A 24,131-nucleotide genomic window follows, 5' to 3' on the forward strand; every position below is an offset into this window, starting at 1 on the left:
ATTTATACTTCCAAAGGAAAGATACGAAAATGAGACTTGATTAACATGAATTAGTGACAACCACTAAATTTAAACAATGAAACTGTAGTAGGAGGAAAGAGATTAGCAATACATCACTTCAGCACAATAGAGACAAATTTCACAAGCTATTAGAAGCATTTAAGATAAATCTCCAGATCCTGATGGTACTCTAACAATTGTACTTAAAGAAGCAAAACAGGGTAATAGTAAGATAGGGTAATGCAGCACTCATCCATACAAAGGGCAGAAAACTAGACTAATTATAAACCAAAAAAATCTTATTACATGTAAGGCTAGGGAAATGCTAATTAAAGCTAATTTATAAGATCAACTTTAAACATAAGGGTTTATTAAATAAGGCTTAAATGCTCAAAATGGAGCAATGTAATGAGTACCACAGGGGTCTGTTTGAGGATGACTGTTCTTCCTAGGTTTTTGGCATGCAAAATGCATTTTAAATGGCTTTCCATTCCAAAGCATTTTATGTACAGTATAGGAGCTATCTGGTTGATTCATGGCACCACAAATGCTTCACCAAATGAATTAAGGGGGATCTTTAGGTAAGCCAGAATGAGCTACTCCAGAGTGGGTGTCTCTTTACACAAATGGTTGTCTGACAGCCAAATAAAGACTAAATTCCCTCCTTTTCTGTAAGCATACTTATGTTTTAAAAACATATATTTGCATGAACATAAAGGATTTACCTTAAAGGTTCAGCATACATTTATAAATGGTCAAAGCATAATTTAGCTTTTGACTGAAAATGTAAGGTAATAAATGTAGGATGTTATAGAAATATATTTTCACACCCTGTAATTTAAATTGCATATGCACAGGAAATGAACTACCACTTCCTAAATGCGTTTTCCACAAACATGGAAGAGACATTGGTTTAAAATATAAGTATAGTTTTTAGTCTAAAATTATACTGTATTAAGCTTAATAAATTAGCAAACAACATTGTTGGAGATGAAGGGTATCAATACATAAATCTGCTACTCTATGTATGTGTGTATATGCATTTCAATTAAGTTAAAGGCTGTAAGAAATTATTGGTTGTATTACGGACATGAGACTGGAGCTTAAGCTAACAATGTAAATTCTGAACTCTACATGAAGTCATATGTTTTGCACTATATCTATAGCAGTGTTTTACCTGTAAAAGACAACGGCACCATCATCACAGATGTAGAGAGGCCAGACATTCAAAGTTGAAACTTTAGGATTCCAATCCAAATCCTGATGAATCTCCAGTACTGAGATGTCACATGGAAATGTTCCTCTGCCCTTTAATACAGAAATACAAGAAATAAGCAGAAAAACAAAATAGAGCTGTTTAACCAAAGCATTTTTTCTTTTTTTTAAATAACAGATAAAAAACAATATTCATAGAATTCTACTCTTTTACATCAACAAACACAAAGTAACATTTTAAAATTTTAAAAAATATATATTACCTTTGCAAATTCTACATTTTCTAGAGGAATTCCACTTATTTCACTGAGCTGAAAAACAAGACATTGCAAGTTCACTAAACCACCACCACAAGTGGTGGAAATACAGGAATAAACAGCATAAAAATTATTATGCAACTACTGAGTTGTTACTTAAGACAGTTTAACAGTGTTTGCCTGTATGAGAAGGTGTAAGGATTCCATTATCAGTGATAAAATTTTAATTTAGTCTGAAGTCAACAATCTAAAAAGTGTGGATGCAAATTCAAACGGCAACAGAGTATCTACCACAAATGCAAAATATATTTATACATTCCTTATATAAATTCAGTCTTAAGGCAATAATCTGAAGGGAAAGGGGACTGAAATTCTAAAATGTGGCAGCTCACTTTTTCTTTCAGTTCATCAACACTGCTGCTTTCCAGAACCACCTCGTGGAACGGCTCTAGCTTCATCTGTGCAGGACTCCATCGCCGCGTCAGCACTGCGAGCTGAGACATCGATTTCATCCTCTCCGGTTCTGCAGGGAGTGTGAAAGGACAGAGCAACAGCTACTGTAGGTGTGCAACACAGCGCGGAGAAGGCACCTTGGTGTGACAAGAAGCACTGGGGAGGTGAATTTCAAACTCTTTATTATGCGATCACCCAAACAGGCAGCCGACAGAGAGCTCACAGAGCCTACAGGATCAACAAAAACATTCTCATGAGTCAGAAGTCAGAACACAAGGTTAAAAATTCAACATCTCTTGCTTGTTTGGCTGCAAGTATCTTAATTATACAATTAGATTTTTCCATTTCATAACAGCTGAAGTCAGCTTCAACTACATAACCTGTGTGTCTTCCGTTATGAATGGCCAGTTCCTAGTGTTACTACTTACTTTGGAAAAAATCCATTAAGCTGTGTAGATGAATGGCCTCTCATGATTTGAATGCTTTAATCATGTAACTTTCTCTGTTCCAGACTAAAAAGATTGAGCTTTGTATTGGCTCTACTATATCAATATCTTTCAAGTAGCTAAATGCAACTGAATATAACGTCTAATAAATACACTGTATAAATTACCCTTTTCATAATTATACACAATTATAACAACTTGTTGGCTAGACTAACCCCCCCAGTTACACAGAACAACAGCAAATATTTTAGAGTTATAAACTGTAAATGCAGTTTGAAATTTTACTCATGCACTAACAGAAACAATTACCATCAAGAACTTCAAGGAAGACTTCCCAGTTACTAGAGATGTTTATGTCTTCCTCATAAACATGATAGTCCAGAAATACTGTTCCAGGATTCTTCCAGGTTTTCTTCCTCAGACGAAACCTGTGGAAAAATTATGTTACAGGTATATAACACATTCCTTTAAGACTTTTTATTTATATATCAGAGAAATTATAATAAAAGGATGTAGATGATACATTTTTTATTGTTGTTGTTCCATATTGAGGGGTCTCATTATTTTTAAAAAGGTCACAGGTGTGACTCATAGTAACTGTACATAACGACACTTTTTACATATCTAACATGAATAAAATGTAAAACAATGCAATTAGCATTTAACATGAAAGTTATTTAGTTTAAAAATGACATTTTAAATAATAACCAACATAATAGCAAAATCAATTAGTCAATTCTTGCTGGACTGGTTAAAAAAAAGTGCTTTTGTCTTAGACTAAGGCAAGTTTTTTATGCAGCCAGTGTCACTGTGTGCAAGAAGCAAATATGCTTTCATCTGTACTGGCATTAGACAGGGCAGCAGTTACGGAAAAATCTTTTCCTGTGGCAAAAGACAAACCGATATATTAAAAGAAGTTTATTCCTTAAGTCATCTGCCACTTAAAAATATCCCTAAAACAAGATTGCAGACTACTTACTGAAAACAAATCTGCTGTATAAATTATTTTTTCCCCCGTCTTTCCTAAATGTTTTTCTATTTCTGTGCAATGTTACTCACCTGTCAATGCTGAGATCCAGTCTGCAAAGGTCCCTGAGCTGAGGCAAAAGCTCCTCTTTAGACTGCCGGACTGTCATTCCTTTAGCAAATACTGCATCCACTAAAAACTTGCAAGGCTGAATTCAGGTGTGGAAAACAATACATGTGGCACATTAAAAAAATGAAGTATTCAACTTCATAAGGTAAATTTCCCTTAGTACAAAACATTACTAGTAATCAGTGTAAAGTGCCAGGAGAGCTAAAAATATTTTAGTCACTTGTCCCGACTAAAAAAACAGCTGGCACACATTTTCAATGCTGTAGTGATACGTCATCAAAAAAGGAATCCTTTTCTGTTCAGCGCTTACCTCTGGATCATTCACCAGAAGCTGGTAAACTTTAACTCGATACTCCCCCTTTTTCAGTGCTCTTCCTAACCTTATTGTTATCTGTGTCAAAAGAAAACAGGGTCGTTTATGAGGCATTTTTGCTGAAACACAAAACGCTGAGACGTCACACTCAAAACCGACAACTTTCGAAGTCACTAACCTTATTATCATCTGAAAATGAAGAAAGTGTTTCATTGAGCCGCACACTCTCAAACTCCTGGTTGTTGGCATAGACCCGGAAGACCTTGAATTGAGAGGATGGGACTCCCACAAATGGCTCCAAATTTTGTTTAAATGCCGCAAGTGTGATTCTTTTATCAACATGGACCAACAGACCTACAAGACATTTCATCACATATTTAAAGACTGATCCGTTAGAAGAGAACTCCGACAAGGATATAAACAATGATCCCAGCACCACTGTGTACTCTGAAGTATTTAAAAAAGCTAAATCAGACTAAACTTAAACAGTATTCACATGCCATTTAACTAATACCATCACTATGAATAAACATTTATAACATACAAAATACAAAGTCATATTGTATTGAAATCAGGTTTTGATTAAAGGCTCATAAAGTATTCAGAACAATTTCTTAAAATGACATTCATAAATCTATTAATACGGCTAATTACACCGTACTGCAACAACGGAATTTGAAAAACCAACCAAATTATGTATTTTTCCTTATAATTTATCTTTAAAATTTACCTTTCCTTTATCAGCTTTTTTCATGACTTCATTAACTGTGCTTAAACTTAAATGCTTAAATGCTGAGTGGAAAAAGAACTCTACAGAACAGTATTGCAATATCTCAACATTTTATTCCCCTAGAATATTAGCAGCTCTACCCCAGGAATACAAAACAACCCATAAGAATAACCTCTTTTCAGCCCTGAAGATTATATGGAGAGACATACATTTTTGTCTTTCTCCAGAGCTTTCATCTGCAGAATATGGCTCTGCTCTGAAGTACATGTACTGGGTCTCTCCTTTATTCTTGCCATTCTCATCATACTCGCTGTCTGTCCCAGAATCCTCCTCTGCTGTGTCCCACGTCTCTTTTTTTCCCTCATTCGCTTTTGACCTCCGACTGCAGGTGATGCTGTGAGAGTCAAGGCCATTGGCTAAGGGGATGGGGGCATTGTCAGCATTGCACAACGTGTCACTGCTGTGGCTGGAGCTGAGGATATCGCTGTCCACCGAGCTGGTACTGCGATCATTGTTTATATCCGAGTCGGAACGCTCTTCTGACTGAAAGTTGTTCTCTGGATCCGAGGTCTGAATCCGGTTCTCCAGCTCTCTGTTGTCTACTGACATTGAAGAGTCGGCCTCCTGGGAGGGTGACTCAATGTGTTCAAAGTCACTAGCATCTGAGCTTTTGAGGCTGTCTCCGTTTCCTCCTCCCTGCTGCTGTTGGAGGGACAAGTTTTTCAGTTTCTCTGTGCTTTCCTCCAAAATGGCCTCTACTGATTTTCTGTTGCCCTTTACTATTTCAAAGTTGTCTTCCAAATGGCCTGAATCTCCACCAACTTTTTGGCAAAGAGTTCTGCTTGCATGGGAACCTGGAGATTGCTCAGGCAATGAGACAAACAGTCTAATAGTGTTTCCATGGCGGTCAAGCAGCTTCCATAAAAGTGAATCCGTGAAAGTGACTTGATGATCTGTTGAATCAGAGCTTTCGACAAAAACCTGAAATTAACAAACAAAATGTTACTTTCCAGAACTTCATTCTGCTAAATATATTTGCTGATTCTTTTAATCACTTTTCATTACACTGCTGGCTTTATAGCTAAAAACTATTAATAGCTTTACTAGCAAAATTTAACCATTTATTCAAATGAGAAATTATGACATTGAATCACATCTGTAACTATGTATATATGCTTTCACCACCTGATAAGCAACTATTTCCTAAGGTCACTGACACTTCAACATCTTCTACATAAAAACAATACCAAAACAGCAGCTGAGCCAGAATAGAGAGATTGATGATCTAATGATGCACTCAGAAGACAGCATCTTCAAACACTTAAGGCAGCAAAATCTAATGCATTAGCCCAGATGGACAACAAAAATTTGTTGTAAGAGCAAAAGTACATAGGTATTTTCAACAAAAAAATTCTGGTCCCTAAATTTAATATGGAAATATTTCACCACTTACTGTGCTACACTATAATGTAAACAAATGGACTGACCTTGTTACTCCTGAAGAACCCCTCTGCTTTCAGTGTCTTGTTAGGTACATAGAGGAGCCTTAAGTCATTATAGCAACGCTCCAGAACTATACGCATAGTTTCAGCTGAGAGCCCAGTTGCCTATCAAACAGAAACAGTATTTGCATTTGAATGACATAATGGTTAACGTATTCAGCATTATTTACAATTTAACATTTTGCCTACCCTACAAGATCACCCTTAAACTCTATCACAGTTTGTACAAATACCCTATAAGAAGTTTCTGAAGAGAGAAATAGCTCCATTACGTTTTATAGCTTGTACAACGTGTGAATTCACGTCACACACATTACTCATGAGAGGTATATCATCATCATCAATACATTAAAAATAAAAAAAATACATTAAACCGTTTGTTTTTATGCAAGACAAAAGATTGGACATCATATCAATGAATCTCCTACCTGTGATATTAGCTGTTTGAACTCTGTGACGGTCTGGTTCAGGTAAGCTCTGACACTGACAGGAGAGGCTATCACCTCAGTCTTCAGATCAACAACATGCACTTTCACCATCACCTCTGCGAGGAATACAAGACCCAAAGCAGCCAATTTCAATGAGGATCCACAATCAAGAAGAAATGGATTAATGGGTGCAGAACTTCTTTAACACCATAGCTTGACTGTGCACCTATGTATGGGCAATATGTGCATTACAGCATTCTGACTAAGCTAAACAGGCCTGTTGTGTGCAAGAGGCTATGAGTCACTGATTTAACCAAACCATTCAGACATCTTCAATATGTAATCTGCTGTAAACAGCTTGACACAGATTTGGCTTGCTCCTAAAAATATTATCAGGTGCAATCAAGGATATTTGTAGAAAGCTATAGAATTATGAGAGAAATATCAACCAGCAAGTCTATTTCTGAAATGCTGATGGAGCAAATTGGTATAATTCAGTTCTAAACCCAATATGACATCTTGTGGTCAAGGTACGTATTGCAGGCCAGAAAAACCGCAGCTTGATTTTCTAACTGGAAGCAAGCAAAGCAGTGTTTGAGACTAATTTTCACCTCCTGGTTTGTATGGCTGGAAGACTTGTTCTGGCCTCCTGGTTTCCAGTAATAAGTCAAACATGTAGGATGACTTCACTCCACCCAGGAGAAGGCCCATTGGAGTATCCTCCTCTCCTTCATATGACCTCTCCAGATACTCATGGAATTCATCGTATTTAACAAGGCGGCAGCAGTTCAGGGGAACTATCCCATCCAGGTCCATGAGCTTCACATAAGAAAAAGGACAAAATTAAAACAACAAAGGAACACAAACGTGCAATCTGTGAACATTCTGAAGACAATATTAAAGAGAAGATTTTATTGTTAAATACCCACTTTGACTAGAAATCCACGACATGATATTGTGTTGAAACATATCAATGCATATTAACACCTATGACTTATGGGTATTAACATCAGCTCTTTCTGGTTCACTATGCTGGGAGGCGAAGTGTCTCTAAAGAGACTTTTAATTTTGCCTTTTGCAAACACACCATTAAGACTAGAAGCCATGGACTGTTGTTTCAGGGCACATTAACTTCGTATAACTCACTGTGACCAGAGAAAGTGATGTATATATGCATCTTTCGAGGAGGTTCCCTGGTTTACGGTGTATTTTTAAAGTGTGCATTGCTACAAATTATGGAAAATGTTACTTAGGTCTTGCTATTTCACATGTGTGCGGCAAAACACCCATTATTACGTACTACATATTTTTAAAGAAAAAAAATGAAAGTTGCAATTGATACTACAGAAATGTGCATCTTCTGCATCAAATGGTAAAAATAAAAACATTAATCCATATTTCACTTTAGAATACCACCAAACAATTGCATGAAATACTATCATTTAAGACTTATGTAGTTCTAGATACTTTCTGTACCTTGTATGCAATTTCAACAGCTTCCTTCAGTGTCTTATCCTTGTGAACCTCGAGTCTGTTTTCCATCATAAGCATCTTCACTGGGTGCATGCAAAACAGCTTAATCTATGTGGGGAAAAAAAACAAAGTTATGAAAATATGAGTGCAAAAGAAGGTATTTCTATTCTTATTCCTATTTTATTATAACAGTAGTCTTACTTGACACGGGTAAAAACATGGCAGCCAGCCACGTCTAGCAAGGGCCTCATACCTTGCAAGTGTTGCGTTCTATTTCACGTTGCTTCTTTTCCTGCTCCTCCAGATCCTTCTCCTTCTGGACTAGACGCGTTATATGGGCAGGGAAGTCTTGAACCTCCAAATACTCTATGCAGTCAAACATCATCAATAATAAAATGTTAACGTGAAAACAGATTACAAGAAGCAGTACTGATCCAACCATTTTGTTAGCTAAACATGACTTGAAACATACGATAGCTTTTTTTTTTGCAGTAGCCTCCTCTTCATTTGAGAGAAAAATGTGATGCTACAATTATACAAATCAGTGGTATAACACCACAAATATCGAAAGTGGCTCTTTTTTTAATAACTTACTTGCATTCCTTGAAGGATCCTTTAGTCTGTAGATCAGCATATATGCATTTGTAGAACTATTGAAATTGGAAAAAAGGTTGATTATTCAGTCTGAAGAAACAACTATTCAGTAAAAGTTTGGCGATACTGTTAAAAAAATAGCTTCAGCTACTGATGTTGATGTTTAATTCAAGGTTAATCCCTCTACCAAATAAACAGTATATGGGATTCATAGAATAATAATGTATTAATAAGAAAACAAAACTGAAGTGTCAAAAGCATTTCAACACAGCTTTCCAGGAGTCCATAAACCTGTCATATAGAAAAGGCATTTACAACTAACCTGGCAAAGGCACTAGAATAATAACCTCTGGTTCCTGAGGTTCCACCATATGTTTTCCTAATGTCATCTTGAGTAATCTGCAATTCAGAACAAACCACATTTCAATTGATAACCCCAAAATCTAAACTAGACCACTAAAGATATATCTTTAAAGCCAATTTCAAATGTGCTGGTAAGTAACTTTAAGGAGCAAGCAGTTTTCAATCAGCTATTTACCCTAGCATTTTTTCCCCTTTGGGCCTTCTGACCTTAATGGGAGTGCTACAGAATTTTGGAACAGCTACATATGAGAAAAGACAAAATAATTAATTAGTTAAAACATTAATTGTGTGACGTGTCGTGTTTCATGTTGTATAAATGTGATAAAGAGGCCACGCTCTATAACTTTTCATGTGGGAATTGCGTGTGGTGTGAGGTCAGGTTTTTTAAGTTTGGCATAAAAAAACAAAGAAGAGAACGTTGGAGACTGGTTGAACAAGTGCTCAGTGCTTCATGATCATCAACTCCTGCCAGGGTAAGATGACTACACACTTCATGAAAAATGACTAAATGCTGAAATAAATTTTTGTTATGTGTTAATGTCAGGCCGGTGATATATAAATGTGTATGGTTTGTGAGGAGGGTGCATGGTGCAAATGTGTCTACTGTGGGGAGGAAAAGATTTAGAAACACTGACCTAAAAGACTGATTAAATAAAGGATAGAAAACTGAGCAGTCTTACATGGAATAGCAATTTCTTTTACAATTTCATGGGCTATTGGCTGGCTGCTTTGTTGTGTGCAGTTACCTTGCTGACATGTTGGTCATTAAAACTGTACCACTGTCCATCACTGAAGGACTTGATGCAGGCGTAGTAGTGGCCACCAGCTGCACTTCCTGAGTGGACCATGACGGAGAAGAGCTCAAACGTTAAGGAACTCTGGTGCAAGAGGACAAATAAAAAAAATTATTAGCATTCGTACCCAAGAATATGTGAAATCGGTTGCAACTGATCTATGCATAAGGAGATCACAGATTCTGTATCTTTTTAGGAAAAAAAAGTAAACAACATGTTTTAAAATCTTAAAAGCAAACAAAAAATAGTTTGAACAGGTTGGTAAGGCAGGGCCAGTCTGTCATCTTGTGTAATCCTCTATTCAAGGATGATGACACTACATTCAGTTCATGGTTCTGATTCTGGTGGGTATTTATAATTAGTCACTATGTTTACACAGTTAGCAGCTCATTTAAAATGCTGGAGACATACTTTTCAAACATTAAAGACAAATCATACAGGACAGGCTAACCTTCTTATTATAATCTAATAGAGGAAAAGGACACACACTGTAACAATGTGCACTTATGTATATTCAAATTGTTTTGAAAGTGTTTTATATAATGTGCTGATGCTTGATGGGGAAATTATATAGTGAAAAAGAAAATTTCGTTTCAGCTGTGGAACAGAATTCTACTTTCTTTTTACTAATTCAAAAAACCACAAGCAGTGAAATGTTGTACAGTGCTGACTCTATTTAATTTGATACAAGTGAAATGTCAGCAGCTTTTTCATGTTAAAGGTGGCAGAATAAATAAAACACGTATGCACAGTAAGGAACGTAGCATTTCACTGCTTGCACCACACGACCAGATTCATCTTCACTGCCTTACAAACATAGGGTTACTGCTAAGACTGGCTTACTTTAGACTTCAAAGATCTTTCTGTACTGCTGGTGTTCTCTAGACAAATGCCTTCATCAACTCCATCGTCATTGGAGAAATCATTACTCATCTGATCACTGTGACAGCTGCCTTCATTCTCAGCCCCACTGTCAGTGCAGCTTTCAGTCTGAGGAGATTTCTTTAAGACAAATAATAGAAAAAGATTAATTATACCCTATTAATTAGTTTACATAATTAATTACATTACAATAATACAATAATAATAATACAAATAAGAAATCATCTTGATAGGTTCATCCATCTATTAGAGAGCAACTTGTCCTGGTGAGAGATGTAGCAAACTAGCCAGTATGTATCGGAGAGAAAACTGGAAAATCCTGGAATTAACTTGTGCAGAAACAAGTGTAACATGCTCCCATACAGAAGACACCACAACCTGCAATCAAACACAGGATCCAAAAACTGTAAGGCATGTATCTGTAACTATAAGGCACTTGTTGCCTGATAGGTCTTTTATGTAAATACTCTCATGGATACACAGAATTAGCAACTCATAAATTCCATGTAGCCACAGATACATCCCCTGATCATATCTAATGTTACCTCATCTTCCACATCAATAAATGGACTCATATCCAGCTCTTCAGGGAACGTCATACGATCATTCAGCTTTATTCGGTGCATGGTTGTGTAGTCAAAGTCAAAGCGCTTCAACTGCAGAGTCAGGAGGTATGGAAAATGCAGAAACCTCAGGCCCTAGAACACACACATGGCATATATTCAAGTCCAAAGAAATATCCTTTGATGATGACATATGGTGATGGGAGACCTACAGACTATTTGGATGAGATTATATACACAGAAACTCTTGAGAAATATTCACCCTTAACCCTTATTTATGTAAAGCAGAAATAGTAAGCATTCCAGCAGTATTAGTATTCCAGTAGTATTACAAAAGTTATCTAAACCGGGCATCTGATACAGCTAAGATACTGTATGTACCTTGAGTACTGAATTACAATTCATTATTGTCAATTTATTCTTGCTAAAGATTTATGGATCTGTGCATTATTTGGCAAATTGAGAGTACATGGCTTGGGGCTAATGGAAAAAAATATTTTGGTACTGGAAGAATAATGTGAAATGTCCCCAGTACCAGATTACAGAGACAGCTGATTTCGTTAATAGCAGCCTCACTGCATTATATTGTCAATATATTTCCTTAATTTTTCATTATGATAAAGTTCATCTAGATGTGTGGAGAGTCACATAAGACTTTCTACATCCCTCTGGAATTAATGTCACGTCCACTGTGTTACTGAATTGTGCACCTATTATTTTATGTGTTCGAATAAACACAATACAAGTGTATGTCAGTGACAGCCAATGGCAAATATCACTGCTTAACTGGAAGTTGCTTTTCAGAACTAATGGAAGAATAGAAGAATGTCTAAGTGCAATGACTACACTATACCATTAGTAGCAATTTTTACACATAACAGCAATGTTGGGTCTCAATACAAATTAGAAGATACTATATTAAATCAATAATGAAAATAATGAATGCAAAGGTGAAATGTGTGATATTTCAAATGTCATGTTTTCTAGGGCCATGTTTACAACATTTTTCCACATATTTTTTTAGTCCTGTGACATTTGGTTAATACCAAGATAGACTATGCCTAGGACAAATTCCAAATTTAGAAAGAGAGAAAACAGCTTCTGAACCTTGTGTTTACAGAATTAAAAGACAGTACTGTGCTGGAAAGTAATATAAATCCAGCTGGCCTACTACATTATTCCATCCCAAACTACTCATGACCCAAAAACCTGTTAATCAGTTCTAGTCTTACCTTTCGGGCATCACATTTCTTTTTACACCGCTCACAGAAGTATTGATTAGGGCCATCAAGAGTCTCGGGCTGGATAAATGCTTGAAGGGCTTCTTCCTGTTTTAAGTTTTACATCATTAGTGCTTACAGCAAAAAGATGCTCTAAAATTCTTCTTTACTAAATTGTCACTATAAAATAAATAAACGTGAATGAGCTGGTAATACATCCACCCTAAAACTGTTAACAATATAATAGATGTATAGCCTGGAATGGTGTCTTTGAATTACACGGCAATTACATGACATTTGGTCATTCCCCAAACTGGATGAACGACTGGACAAGTCTTTTTCAAACACCACTACTCATTTTTTCTTTCAATACATTATTATACAAAGAACATTGCAAAAATAGCTGAACACCCACCACACTGCCAAAAGCCTGGTTTGAACCATAAGGCCTGATCACAAGTGGGATGTCAAGGTATGTGTCAATTCTCCAGCTCTCGTACCCACACTCCAGACACCTTACATAATCCTTCAGCTTGCCCTGATAAAGCTGATTTATTAGGTCAGCCTGGAAGATAAAAAAGAGTGCTTATTAGAAATAGGGATTTTAAATTTTTCCTTAAGCAAATGTATCTATCCAAAAATACCAAACCTCCTTTTGTGACCTTAGTGCCACAGCTCAAAGGCAGTGTCCTATTAAACAACGCACCAACAAAAACAGGAATGCTATTTAATACTGTCCTGTTTCCAACAGCACACATTCTAATCAGCCCTCCTGATACGTAATTTGAGTTAACTGAACAACTTGAGATACTATACAACTCTTGCTGCCCTTTCACATTTCAATCTTCAGGTACTTGTAAGTGGATATAACAAAGTGTTGAATGTGAAAACAAAAATGTGTCCTTCCTTCCTAATTGCCATCTGATTCATAAACCAAGTGCTTTATTTCTTACAATTTTAGAAACTTAAAAGGTACCTGCTCTGTCTGCTTCCATTTTTGCTCCAGTGCATCAAACATAACTCTGCATAACTCCTGTACATCATGCTGCTGCCAGGCTGCATGAAATGCATAAGCAAATCATTGTTACATTTTAAACACCTTAACACAACTTTAGAAAGCAGTTTTTTGCACTTAAAAAAAATACACAACGTCTACTTCATAATCTATTTCATGACTGGTCAAGGACTTTTTAATGTAATTCACCAGAAACAAATAGGGCGAGACTACAGACTCTCTCAGGCTCTAAAAGGAAGCTATACTGTTACAATATTCTATGCAGGTTGTAAAATCAGCATATTTTTAATTTCATAACCTTACAGAGATCTGGACAAAATCAAGCATGAATCACAGGAAAGAGATATAAAGATATAAAACCAGTTATTCACTGCAGCAGTTAACACTAAGTTGGGAGAATTCTTTTTGCACCTTCACTGCTGTCCCAGCCAAAGCTGCGAGTCACATCCGTTGTCTCAATGGCTCTTTTCTTACTCGTCTGCAGCAGTACAAACAGCCTTTGGAGCTGGTAAGGAATACTTGTTATAGGGTCCTCTTCTGACTCCTCAAACTCCCAGCTGATGAGAAGGGAAAAGGCTGGTTACCATGGTTCCTCATAAACAAAATTATTTTATTATTTCATTGTTGCAAAACTATAGCATTGCTCTCACTTGTACAGAGCATTTCGGAATTCAGGCGTCATGAAGAGTGTCTGCAGCAGGCTGTTTAGATAACAGGTCATGGCTTGGTTCACTAAACCCACATATCCTACAAGAATAAACAGAACAGAATGAGTGTCACAGTACACTGCTGAAAACACTGTCAACAGCTAGGCTCAGTATTTCAACAAAATTTCCAAGTGCCTAACCTGTTTCAGATTTGCTTAATATGGAGGAGTAAGAATAGCTGGGACTGCTATAGTCACTACTGCAGCCAACTGTGCAGTCTCTGGGCAGGGGACCAATGAACCTGTCCTGGGAGCTGTCATCTAGACCGCTGCTGTCTGCTGTACCTGATTCATCCTAAAAAGAAAGGTTATTGTTAAATCCAACAAATGTTGCAAGCAAAGGCTTTCTATGCAATTCCATGAATTGCACATTTTGTATTTGAAAAAATGACTATAAGCTGACTGTAAGGGTGCACAAACTTACTGTAAGGCTAATCCACTCAATAGTAATATGGTTTGTATAAGGGAAGTGCTATAGAAAGGGCTAAATAATTTATTGTGATAAAAAATGTACTTTTTCATTTAGTATATTAGCTAAGAGAAAAGCAGGATGTTGTTTTTAAACAGTCTTAACAGTGTGGCTAAAATGTTCCATCTGTTTTTCTGTCACTTTTCCACTTACTGATGCTATCTGAGGTTGTTCACCATCTTTATCTGTGAGATGGAGAAAGTTTTTCTTTCCTGGTTCAAACCCAGACTCTGCCAGAGATGAGTCACTGCTATGGTCCAATGGTGCCTACACAATCAAAAGTAAAAATAATGCATTAACAATACATCATGGTCTGACTGAAGAAAAACTGACTTGCCCTTTGTTGACTTAAACAGATTTGTTTTTCATGTTGACTTATGATAGAATATCAATTCCTTAATACCAACGGTAGAGGTCTATCTGTAAGATTCATCAGTGTAAATAAGCTGATTCTTGGCAATGTCTAGAAATCATTGTACAGTGGCCTTTTCAAGATTATCAATAGATGGGATAAAAAAAACTTCAAGAACACAACATACTGAATCTTTCAGCTGGTCACATATTTTGTATTTTCGTAAATTACTATCTTAGCCTTAGCCTATGGTGCTGCTCAGTGGAGAGACAGCATCTATATACATATGAGACTACAAAACATTTTTCAAACTCCACAAAAGGATTGGACTCCAGAATAATTCTTGTTGCTGCCACTGGCTGCTGAGACCTAGAGTAAAAACCTGAATTCTAACAGCCTCAGCATCTGCACACCGCTTTGGAGGAGATATGGTCAAATTCAAATCCATCTGCACATATTGGCAGTCAGAAATAAACTTCAGTTTCTATTGCCTTCTCCTGTACTTATGCAGCACAGTATAGAATAAGCCCTGCTGTTAACAATGGTAGTTGAAAAACATTATGTTTTGAATTTTGTTTTTAGCAGAATAATGCTGTGTACAAACTACAGAAGTAAGCATTCAGCATAAGAGGCTTACCATGTCTGTACCACTTCCCCATGTTAAATCAAAAGTGCCATTCACATAGCCAGCTTTCGAGGCAACATCTTCAAAAAGTTTTCTAAGGGGCGTTGAAGCAGGGAGGTTGAAAGTGAGTTTCTCATTTACAGACTTTGCACTGGTGGTATCCTGAATGATGCACAGCACTCGTGGCTCATCTGCAGCATTTTCTATCTAAAAGGACAGAGTAAATCCTGTAAATACTAGGAATAAAGGAAAGACATATTATATATTCTGATGTGGTCCACATTTAAGTTGTTAATGGTCCCTTCTTTTTCTGAATATTTTGACATAAAAAAACACTTTCACTGCTACTATTCACTATATATGTCGCTATATGTAACTCAAATATCTAACAGTATTTCCTAAAAAGAGAAATGATATACATCAAACATAACAACAAAGCTTTTAATTATGCACTATTACACTGCCTGGTCTGATTAAAATGCATTAGCCTCCACACATCAAATCTCCCCCCCAAGTGACTTTAAATGGGTGAAGTACACTTAGAGTTAACCAATTACGCAAATCTGTTTGCATGAAAGTTCATTTCATCAATCAAACATACAGCACACAGCTCCAGTTTCCTAGGGTTCAAGGCTTCATGGCATACAGTATTAATCTGACCCACTGTACACCTTGTTTCATTAAGCTCTCAGAAGGCTGCTTAAAATGGTAAGCCTCAAAGCGTATGAACAGCGACTGGAAAAACTCATCTGATGCATTATAAAACCACTGAGCTATAGGTGTGCCACATAGCTGAACATACAGTATCTAGTGTCCTGCAGTAATGTAATAATAGGCTGCTTTGAGCACATCTGTGAATGGCTAGCACTTGTTTTAATTCAAACACTTGCATGCACGTTAGTGATGATATACAGATAAATGACGTGGTCTTAGGCAAATGCTCTTTAGGCCATGTTTTGGATTAGTTTCAATCTCTGAAAAACATTGTAATTGCAAATGTAAGGCTTTTTGTGACTTTTCTTCTTAACTAACCATGTGCACAGTATGCTAATCTCCATACTGTCCTTAAGTTCCATAATAATCACATCCCATGCCATGATCTGCAATGGTCTCTTACAGTGTCTACTTTAGGACATTTTTAATTTCTCTTCCAGTTGTCTGATATCCAGAACTACACAGTTTCATCCTTAATGGTATGCTATTATTTTGGTTATATTGTAACTGCTGCAGCAATTATTTCCTGCAATGTACAGAACCTGGTTCTGTCCAATGTACAGAACCTGTACATATGGACTGGAAGTTTTTAGATTTTTTAAAGTTTTTAGATTTAGAAATGTTCCTTAGATTACTTTCTGAGTAGTGGCAAGAGATGCAAAAAAAAACATACAATGTTTCCTAAACTGTATTGCGTTTTTAAGTGTTAGTTAAATTTGTTGATTATGCAACATCTTCACAGGTAACACCACCACAGGTTATTGGTACTGCAGCTGTGCCTAACACTCATAGTATAACGTGGGTAAACATTAAAAACGCCATGCTACTTGACAGCAGTGAGCTGAACAACTTACAGCAGTGCACCATGCTGCTATCTCATGCTTTGGCTTCACCAAAGATCTACCTGAGAGAATTTCTTCTTCATCTCATCAAAAATACTCTGTCTGCAACTCCAAAACTTACCCTGTGGCAAGTGGAAAGAAAAACAAAACACTCTGTTGTTATGGAGCCAATTGGTTGTCCAGTTCATATTCCGGTCTGGACCTGTGTTCACTTGTTGTTCCTAATGGTTATTTCAAGGAAGGGGCTACAGCAGACTCAGCTGGACAGGGGGCCAGAATAACTGCAGTTTCCCTCAAACCAAGCTTTTATATTCGCATAAACCGATTCAGACAAATTTTCAGAATCACTCTCAAGAATAATTTCACACTACTTCACAGGAGATATCCAAATTCTAAAGAAACTGTCTACCAAAACATTATGTATGCATAACAGTTATTTTTGTTATCTTATTTCCAGTCCTGACGTCACTTCTCAGTTTTACTTTAAGATTCAGCAGATTGTTTTAAAAAAGTCTCCTTCGTTCCATCGAACAGCCTATATGATTTATTCATCACGAGCTAGCAGACATAAGATAACTTTCCAAAACTATAGTTAGAGGCTCTAAAAAGCCCGACTTGTCAACACATCAAAGAGTATTATCGGATTAGAGGTATTTTTAACAACAGATAATAACACTGCGTGCTGATTCAAAGCTTCTGACACTCACTGGTTCACCATGGAAAATGAACTTGAAAAAGGAATTTTTCTTTCAAGTCTCCTCATTTTATAATTGTAAAGAACATGTACATTTTCACAAAATATGAAAAGGTCTGGAACATCCCACCCTGCAACCTTCTCTCTAAAGAAGGAAAAAGTCATGTTTCAGTTTAAAAAGACTAACAGCAGGTAAAATATTCATAGGTTTATACAGTAAAAACCCAGTTGGATTAACAAGGAGAAGGAGTGTCCATTATTGCAAAATGTCTGTTAATTTATCAAATAATATTTTTCAGCTCAAAAATACTATGTGAAATACATACTATATATACATTTTCTTGAACTTTCACCATTTTTTAACAATTAAAATGATTGCAGTCAATGAAAATCATTCACGTGTCTTTTCTTAAATATAGAAGTTCTTTACTTCATGTGTCATAAATATACTTTATACAATTCACTAAAGCATACAAACACATCATAAGCAACTGACCTACAAGGATATTCCTGAATTTTAAACCTATGTTACCCTTTATACATTGTTTTACTAGTTGTGCAATTCCCCTTAATTGTGTGGAAAGACCAACATTTCTGATTTTACAGACAAAATTCCCCTTTAGCAGATTTTGTCCATTAAATCCAACATCTATTAAACCTGAGGTTTACAGTACAGTTAGAAAAATTGTATTTAAAAAGCATCTAAAACCTATAATTAATCCAGTGGTTATATTTGATCATTTATACATTGAATTACAAATTTAATCTTGAAATAAAAAATAAGTTATATTTGTGAGGTAAGCATTCATGCATCTTCATGTATTCTTCAAGTGCTCAGACTCCCTTATAGTAAAGAATGTTTTTATAATATATTTAAATACATCAAAACAATCCCCAATTAAAATTAAAGTTTCCAAACAATAAACAAAGGTAGTATTCCACAGCAATGCAGTATTTCTGCATCTACCCAACTGAAATATTTTCCCACAGCAGATGACATCACAGAAACTTCAAAGGGGTGATAAAGAAGGTTAAGTAGTGAAATTAAGAACAATAATAAAAAAATCTCCATCATAGTTGTGTAAACTAATCTTAAAAATGTATCAGTTACATTAAAGTAATAAATGTGTGAAATGCAGTCCACCTGAAAAATAAAATTAACAATAATTCGAGTAGTTTCAGGATCTCAGCTTTCAGCAGCATTAAATATTAAGCAAACAGTAAAATATCTAAAGCGCAAACAATAAAATAAGATTGAGATATGCCTTTTTTAAAAAACAAAGAAATGTCATTAACAGGTTAATCAACTTCTGCATTCACCCCACAGGAATAAAAACAGTACACTACCTGGCTTGGAGATATTAGCTGGAAACTCTTCTTTCGCTTTAAACCTGACATCAAATTTTGTAAAACTTTCAACATTAGCAATCTGGTGAATTATCTTTTTCCAGACTCCCACTGCTCAACAAGTTTATAATTAAGCAGTTCTGGGAAGGCAGAATCTTGGACAGGCTAGTGCATAGGCCTGCTGATAATATCAGTGTTTTGCTTGTAGTTTGCAAAATATGTTTAAAACATCAAAATAATTCATCTTAACTGTTCATATTAATGCCTACATAGAGAATATCAATCTAATGAGACAACAAATCAAACTGTGACACTTTTTAAATGACAAAATATAACAATTATTTGGTGTTTTACCCTTTTCACCTTAAAACAAGAAAATGAAAGTTTATCACTTCCTTGTTTTACCGTATCTGTACTACTGTGAAGCACTTCCTGCCAAAAAGCCAATCCAGACTGACTTACTACCATTTCTGCCAATCAGAAACACTCAGAGGAGAGCCTGTCAGCACTCAGATTAATATTATGTCTCTAGAAAAGGAGTGCCAAAAGCTGCTTATCAAAAAAAACATTACTTCCTGATACTTCCAGGTAACACACATTTTTGCACAAAAAAATACCAGCCTAAGAAAAAAACCTTACAAAATCAAGAATATAAAATTAACTTAAATTTCAGTAAGAACAACATTAAAACTAATAATTTTGAAATCTTCACTGTTTTCATCTTTTAAAATTCTTAAAAATCACATAGATCTTGTCACAAGCCCAATTAGCCAAAATGTCACCACGATCATAAACTAAAAATCACAGCACAGCATGGATTTGTTTTGCATTCATTGTAAAGCTAAAAAACCCTGTGTGCATGGGCTTCAGAAGGGTAGAGACTGAAGCAATGCTCCTAACTTGTCTCAGGAAAACAGCATTGCAAGTGCCAACAGGACACAGTGTGCCATGGGTTTAGCAACACTGCAAACCCGTGATCTACTGTAAAGTAAGTCTACTATTCTCGTATGTGCAGATAAAGTTAGGTAACAGATATAAAACGGATTTTTATCAGTAAACAATGCATTTATTTTAGAAGTAAGACATTCCAGTACAATAAAGTCTCACTAATAAAAGTGAAAAAGTAATTAGCCTGCAACATTAATTTCTACAAATATTTCAATCAGGATTGTGTTTCATGTGAACTGTTGTATCGACCAGGACTGCTTTCTAGGACTAATTACAGAACTGACAAAAATATCCATACTGCCCAGCTGACTCACCCTTGAGTATAAGACTTCTGTCAAACATTTTAATTTGTGGTAGCAGGTGGCCATTCTCAGATTTTTATTTTAAACACTTACTAGTGTAAGAGTGCCCAGCAGTGTTCTGATAAAAATAAAGAATTGGGGCTTGTGTATGCTCGCAGTTGACAACTAGATCATCTCCAACAATATCTTCCTTACATTAACTTTGTCTACAGTTTACCCAGAAAATTATACAAATGAGAGAAGGTCATTCAACCAATCTAGAGGAGCAATAAGTGGAACCACATAATACCATATTGCCCCTATATTTGGTCTATATTTGTAAATATTTTTTCTACCCAAAGTTTAGTCTATATCTTACAGAAAAAGCTGAGAGGTTGAACATTCAAAGCCAATACTACAATGTATGAATACCTAAACGTCCACTCTAAACAGGAAGGACAAGCATTTACCACTTGTCATATGCATTAGTTATATTTAAAAGTGTTCTTTTGCAAGTTTAAAATTTAAATTTAGAGATTAATAAATTGAACTATTAAATAAAATTATGGAAAATAAAGAAAAATCCAATGTCAGTATCAGGTAACACCAGTTACAGGGACCTTGCAAGAAATCAGGTTCTGGGAATTTAATTTAAACAAATACTTATTTTCATCTGGAGAATTTATTAGAAGAGAACTACTAAGTAGTTAATATTGTTCTAAACACTGACGACATGAAGGCCCAAAGACTGTTTTGCTGAAAAGTCCAGAAACGCTGAAGTTCCCAAAAATTAATTAGCACTGTTTAGCACTGCTGTCACTATGGTCTAGTCTGCAAGTTTTAATGTAGTGTCCAGATTGCATAATGCTAGTAATAACTAATTTCCTCTCCAAATTTTAACAGTAATACATCTTAACCTGCCTATTTCTAAGCCTTGAAGACCCATCCCCTATACTTTCTCTTCTACTGTTAGCTGTCTGAAAAAAAATATCATAAATATCCATCTTAGTGTCCCTCATGGTCATGAGTGATGACAAGAAAATAAACAGACTTTCTGTAACTATGTACTATCGAAACACAGACAGCATTGTATTGAAAGTACTGTGTAAATAATAATAGTCGTGTTTTGTATTAAAAAAGAAACCCTGAAGGCTAAGACCACAAAGATTTTAACCTCAAAGTTTCAGGATTGCTCAAGTAGCTGGAATCTAAGAAGGCTATAATTTCATATTCTGTTTTGAAATCAACTTATAAAATCATTCCTTAGTGTTTAAGGGAAAAAAGCATAACATATCAGTCCAGAATTTGTACCTTTCTTGCAAAGGAATTCTAGCAATTGCATGGAAAGCAGTATTCTTGGAAATGTCATTAATAATTCCAAACATAGCAATTTATCTTGTTCCCCATTTACGTAAGATCAATTTGTCAAAGTTATAACAACTACTTAATTTTCAGAAACAGACATTGAATACCAAGAGAGGGGTTATAATATGGTCTAGCAAAGTGATTACAAAAGACAGAACAATGAGTCACTCTAGGTCTTTGCTCACTATTGGGCTGACTTGATTACAGTACCAAGCAGATTATAGGACTTAATATCATCTTAAAAACATGTCACTGAGAATAACTGAGAAAGCATCTCCATTTGCCTTACATTATGCTAATCATTGTCTTTCCCCAAGCTCCTTTCCAACTTCTATAAAAAAATTACATTTTAAAATAAGAAATAAATTGTATTTCAATAGATTAAGATGAATAATCACTCCACTTAGTGCCATAATTAACTTAGTAACAATTCAATCTTAAACTGTGACAGTTCAGTGTATAAAATGTAAGGTAAGCCAACTAGGATAAAAGCATCTTTTAAATATTATACCTTAGAGCACTGCATACCCACATTCTGAACTGTGTCTTGTCCAGTCAAATGCAATTTACCAAACATGATAAGAGTTTTTATTTTTAAATCTGTAAAACTGAAAAAGAAGCATTTATATTTATATTGCATTTAATAACATAAGGCGACCAATTTAAAACTAAGAAAAATTTACACCAATACAAGGTCAGCATGATTTATGGTGAACAAAAACAAAACAATAATTTTGTTCACCAAAAACTTGGGACAGTTTCTACAGATTCTGTTCTATAGTCCTGTAGCCTACCTCACTATGTATGGTGGTTTTAGATTCACCTTTTGCAATATTTTCAGCAATCTACTACAAATACATTGTACTTATTTATTCGTTTGAAATGCTTTTACATCTTTTGATTACACATTTCAGGTGACCAGTTTGTGTTATAATTACTGCTGTGTATCTTTTAGCATACTTTAATTATACTACACAGCACTACATTAATTAACTATTTTATGAGGATCATAAACAGTTGGCTTATACAGTTGCACAGGAATAAATTACAATTAATATGGTCACACTGCATTCTATTACTTTGTAAATAAAAGTATCTGAAATACAGTACAGAATATTCCATATTCTATTCTTCTGCGGAAGGTAATGTTCTAAAGACAGCAAACATTGAATAATGGTTCCTATGATTTACAAACACATCATAACTATTACAGTGAAAGCTTATATTTTGAATTCTTAAAATTCAGTTATTTCTAATGGGTTACATCTTAGCCCTCATTTCATTGCATTCAACTAATACTCTGTAAGACAGAAAAGTTGCTTCATAAAGTATATCTCACATACAATGAAATGTATGTGAGATACACTACTACAGGTATTGCTTGTTTGGTGTGCCTTCAAAAGCAGAAGTGGAACATGGTGTACTGTTTTTGTACTTGTTTTTTTGTTTTATAAACAGGTTACATTTTAAACCTTTAGTTGCTAGTATAAAGAAAAACAACTACAGACTCCATCTGCTGAGTCAGGCTGTACAAGTTGTGAAAATGATATAACTTTCCAATAAAAACAGTGACACCCTGTAGCACAAAAAACACTTAATGCTATCTCAACTGAGACATCTCAACGCAGGTGAAAAGCACTTACAGTACTTAAAAACACTTGTACTGGAAAAGAAGAAAATGAAGAACCATTAGTTTATTCTTATATTATTTCAACGTAAGAAATTGCATAATGCTAATCATAACAACAAATCCTACAAAACTTAAATGCAAGGCACTTAAATGGAATATGGCAGGCACACCATATTACTAAATTTGTATAACATTTATGCATCACCTATATTTCTCATCTCCAAAATACAGCCTGTTATGTTATAATTTGATTTTAGTTCCCTAAAACTGAACTATAAAAATTAATAAACTCATGTTTAATTTTAAAAAGTATACAATGTAAGTGTATCATTGTTTAAACTACTGTAGTAATCTTGGGTGACCTTGTATTCAGTAAATCTAAAATCTTACCTATAATCACATCTGTTAACCCATTTCACAATCCCTCAGGTTGCTCTATTAGAAAAGAAATTGAGACACCCGTGTACTCACTTCAAATCGTACCTCCTCCTTTACCTGTTAAATTCATTTCTAAAAAACTGCTTTGTTTTAGAATTGATAGGGCTATAGTATCAATGCGGTCTAATCTGTAAACTACACAGCAGGTTGTATCAGCTGAAATAGTGAATATTTTTTGATTAACACAACTACTCACACTTTCACAAGAAATTAAAGGTCAATTTTGGTCCCACGCACGCAAAGCTTAAGCATTTCTGCCTTTCTAGATGGACTCTTCCCAACCCTCTCTGAATACAGTCAGGTCAAAAGTAGCTACGTTTTATTAAATTTCATGATCGACGATTAAACTGAAGTGCGCCTGTCAAGTTTCTGCTAC

The 24,131-nt window shown here is 35.4% G+C and overlaps 1 protein-coding gene across 4 annotated transcripts in view; it reads right to left on the reverse strand.

The window, feature by feature from the left end:
* usp47 (ubiquitin specific peptidase 47) overlaps positions 1-24,131 on the reverse strand; it is a 28,020-nt gene that overhangs the window by 2,636 nt on the left and 1,253 nt on the right. Inside the window, exons 1-28 of one of the 4 annotated variants that reach the window (XM_088934551.1) lie at positions 19,094-19,226; positions 17,115-17,174; positions 15,509-15,703; positions 14,673-14,786; positions 14,192-14,345; positions 13,995-14,091; positions 13,756-13,901; positions 13,306-13,385; positions 12,745-12,894; positions 12,342-12,437; positions 11,092-11,244; positions 10,508-10,666; positions 9,617-9,748; positions 8,830-8,906; positions 8,508-8,563; positions 8,167-8,279; positions 7,917-8,021; positions 7,052-7,259; positions 6,441-6,556; positions 5,998-6,117; positions 4,720-5,491; positions 3,959-4,134; positions 3,778-3,858; positions 3,431-3,546; positions 2,681-2,799; positions 1,865-1,995; positions 1,479-1,526; positions 1,178-1,308 (exon numbers count right to left, since the gene is read on the reverse strand). In XM_088934551.1, coding sequence (XP_088790677.1) covers positions 1,178-1,308; positions 1,479-1,526; positions 1,865-1,995; positions 2,681-2,799; positions 3,431-3,546; positions 3,778-3,858; positions 3,959-4,134; positions 4,720-5,491; positions 5,998-6,117; positions 6,441-6,556; positions 7,052-7,259; positions 7,917-8,021; positions 8,167-8,279; positions 8,508-8,563; positions 8,830-8,906; positions 9,617-9,748; positions 10,508-10,666; positions 11,092-11,244; positions 12,342-12,437; positions 12,745-12,894; positions 13,306-13,385; positions 13,756-13,901; positions 13,995-14,091; positions 14,192-14,345; positions 14,673-14,786; positions 15,509-15,703; positions 17,115-17,174; positions 19,094-19,168 — 3,980 coding nt within the window. In that variant the 5' untranslated portion in view covers positions 19,169-19,226. Of the gene's footprint in view, positions 1-1,177; positions 1,309-1,478; positions 1,527-1,864; positions 1,996-2,680; positions 2,800-3,430; positions 3,547-3,777; positions 3,859-3,958; positions 4,135-4,719; positions 5,492-5,997; positions 6,118-6,440; positions 6,557-7,051; positions 7,260-7,916; positions 8,022-8,166; positions 8,280-8,507; positions 8,564-8,829; positions 8,907-9,616; positions 9,749-10,507; positions 10,667-11,091; positions 11,245-12,341; positions 12,438-12,744; positions 12,895-13,305; positions 13,386-13,755; positions 13,902-13,994; positions 14,092-14,191; positions 14,346-14,672; positions 14,787-15,508; positions 15,704-17,114; positions 17,175-19,093; positions 19,227-24,131 lie in introns of those variants that run through there. The other 3 variants (XM_088934552.1, XM_088934553.1, XM_088934554.1) reach the window with 3 other exon arrangements.

Source organism: Atractosteus spatula, chromosome 16 (assembly GCF_055471065.1).
Source record: "Atractosteus spatula isolate fAtrSpa1 chromosome 16, fAtrSpa1.hap1, whole genome shotgun sequence".
Classification (NCBI taxonomy): Eukaryota; Metazoa; Chordata; class Actinopteri; order Semionotiformes; family Lepisosteidae; genus Atractosteus; species Atractosteus spatula.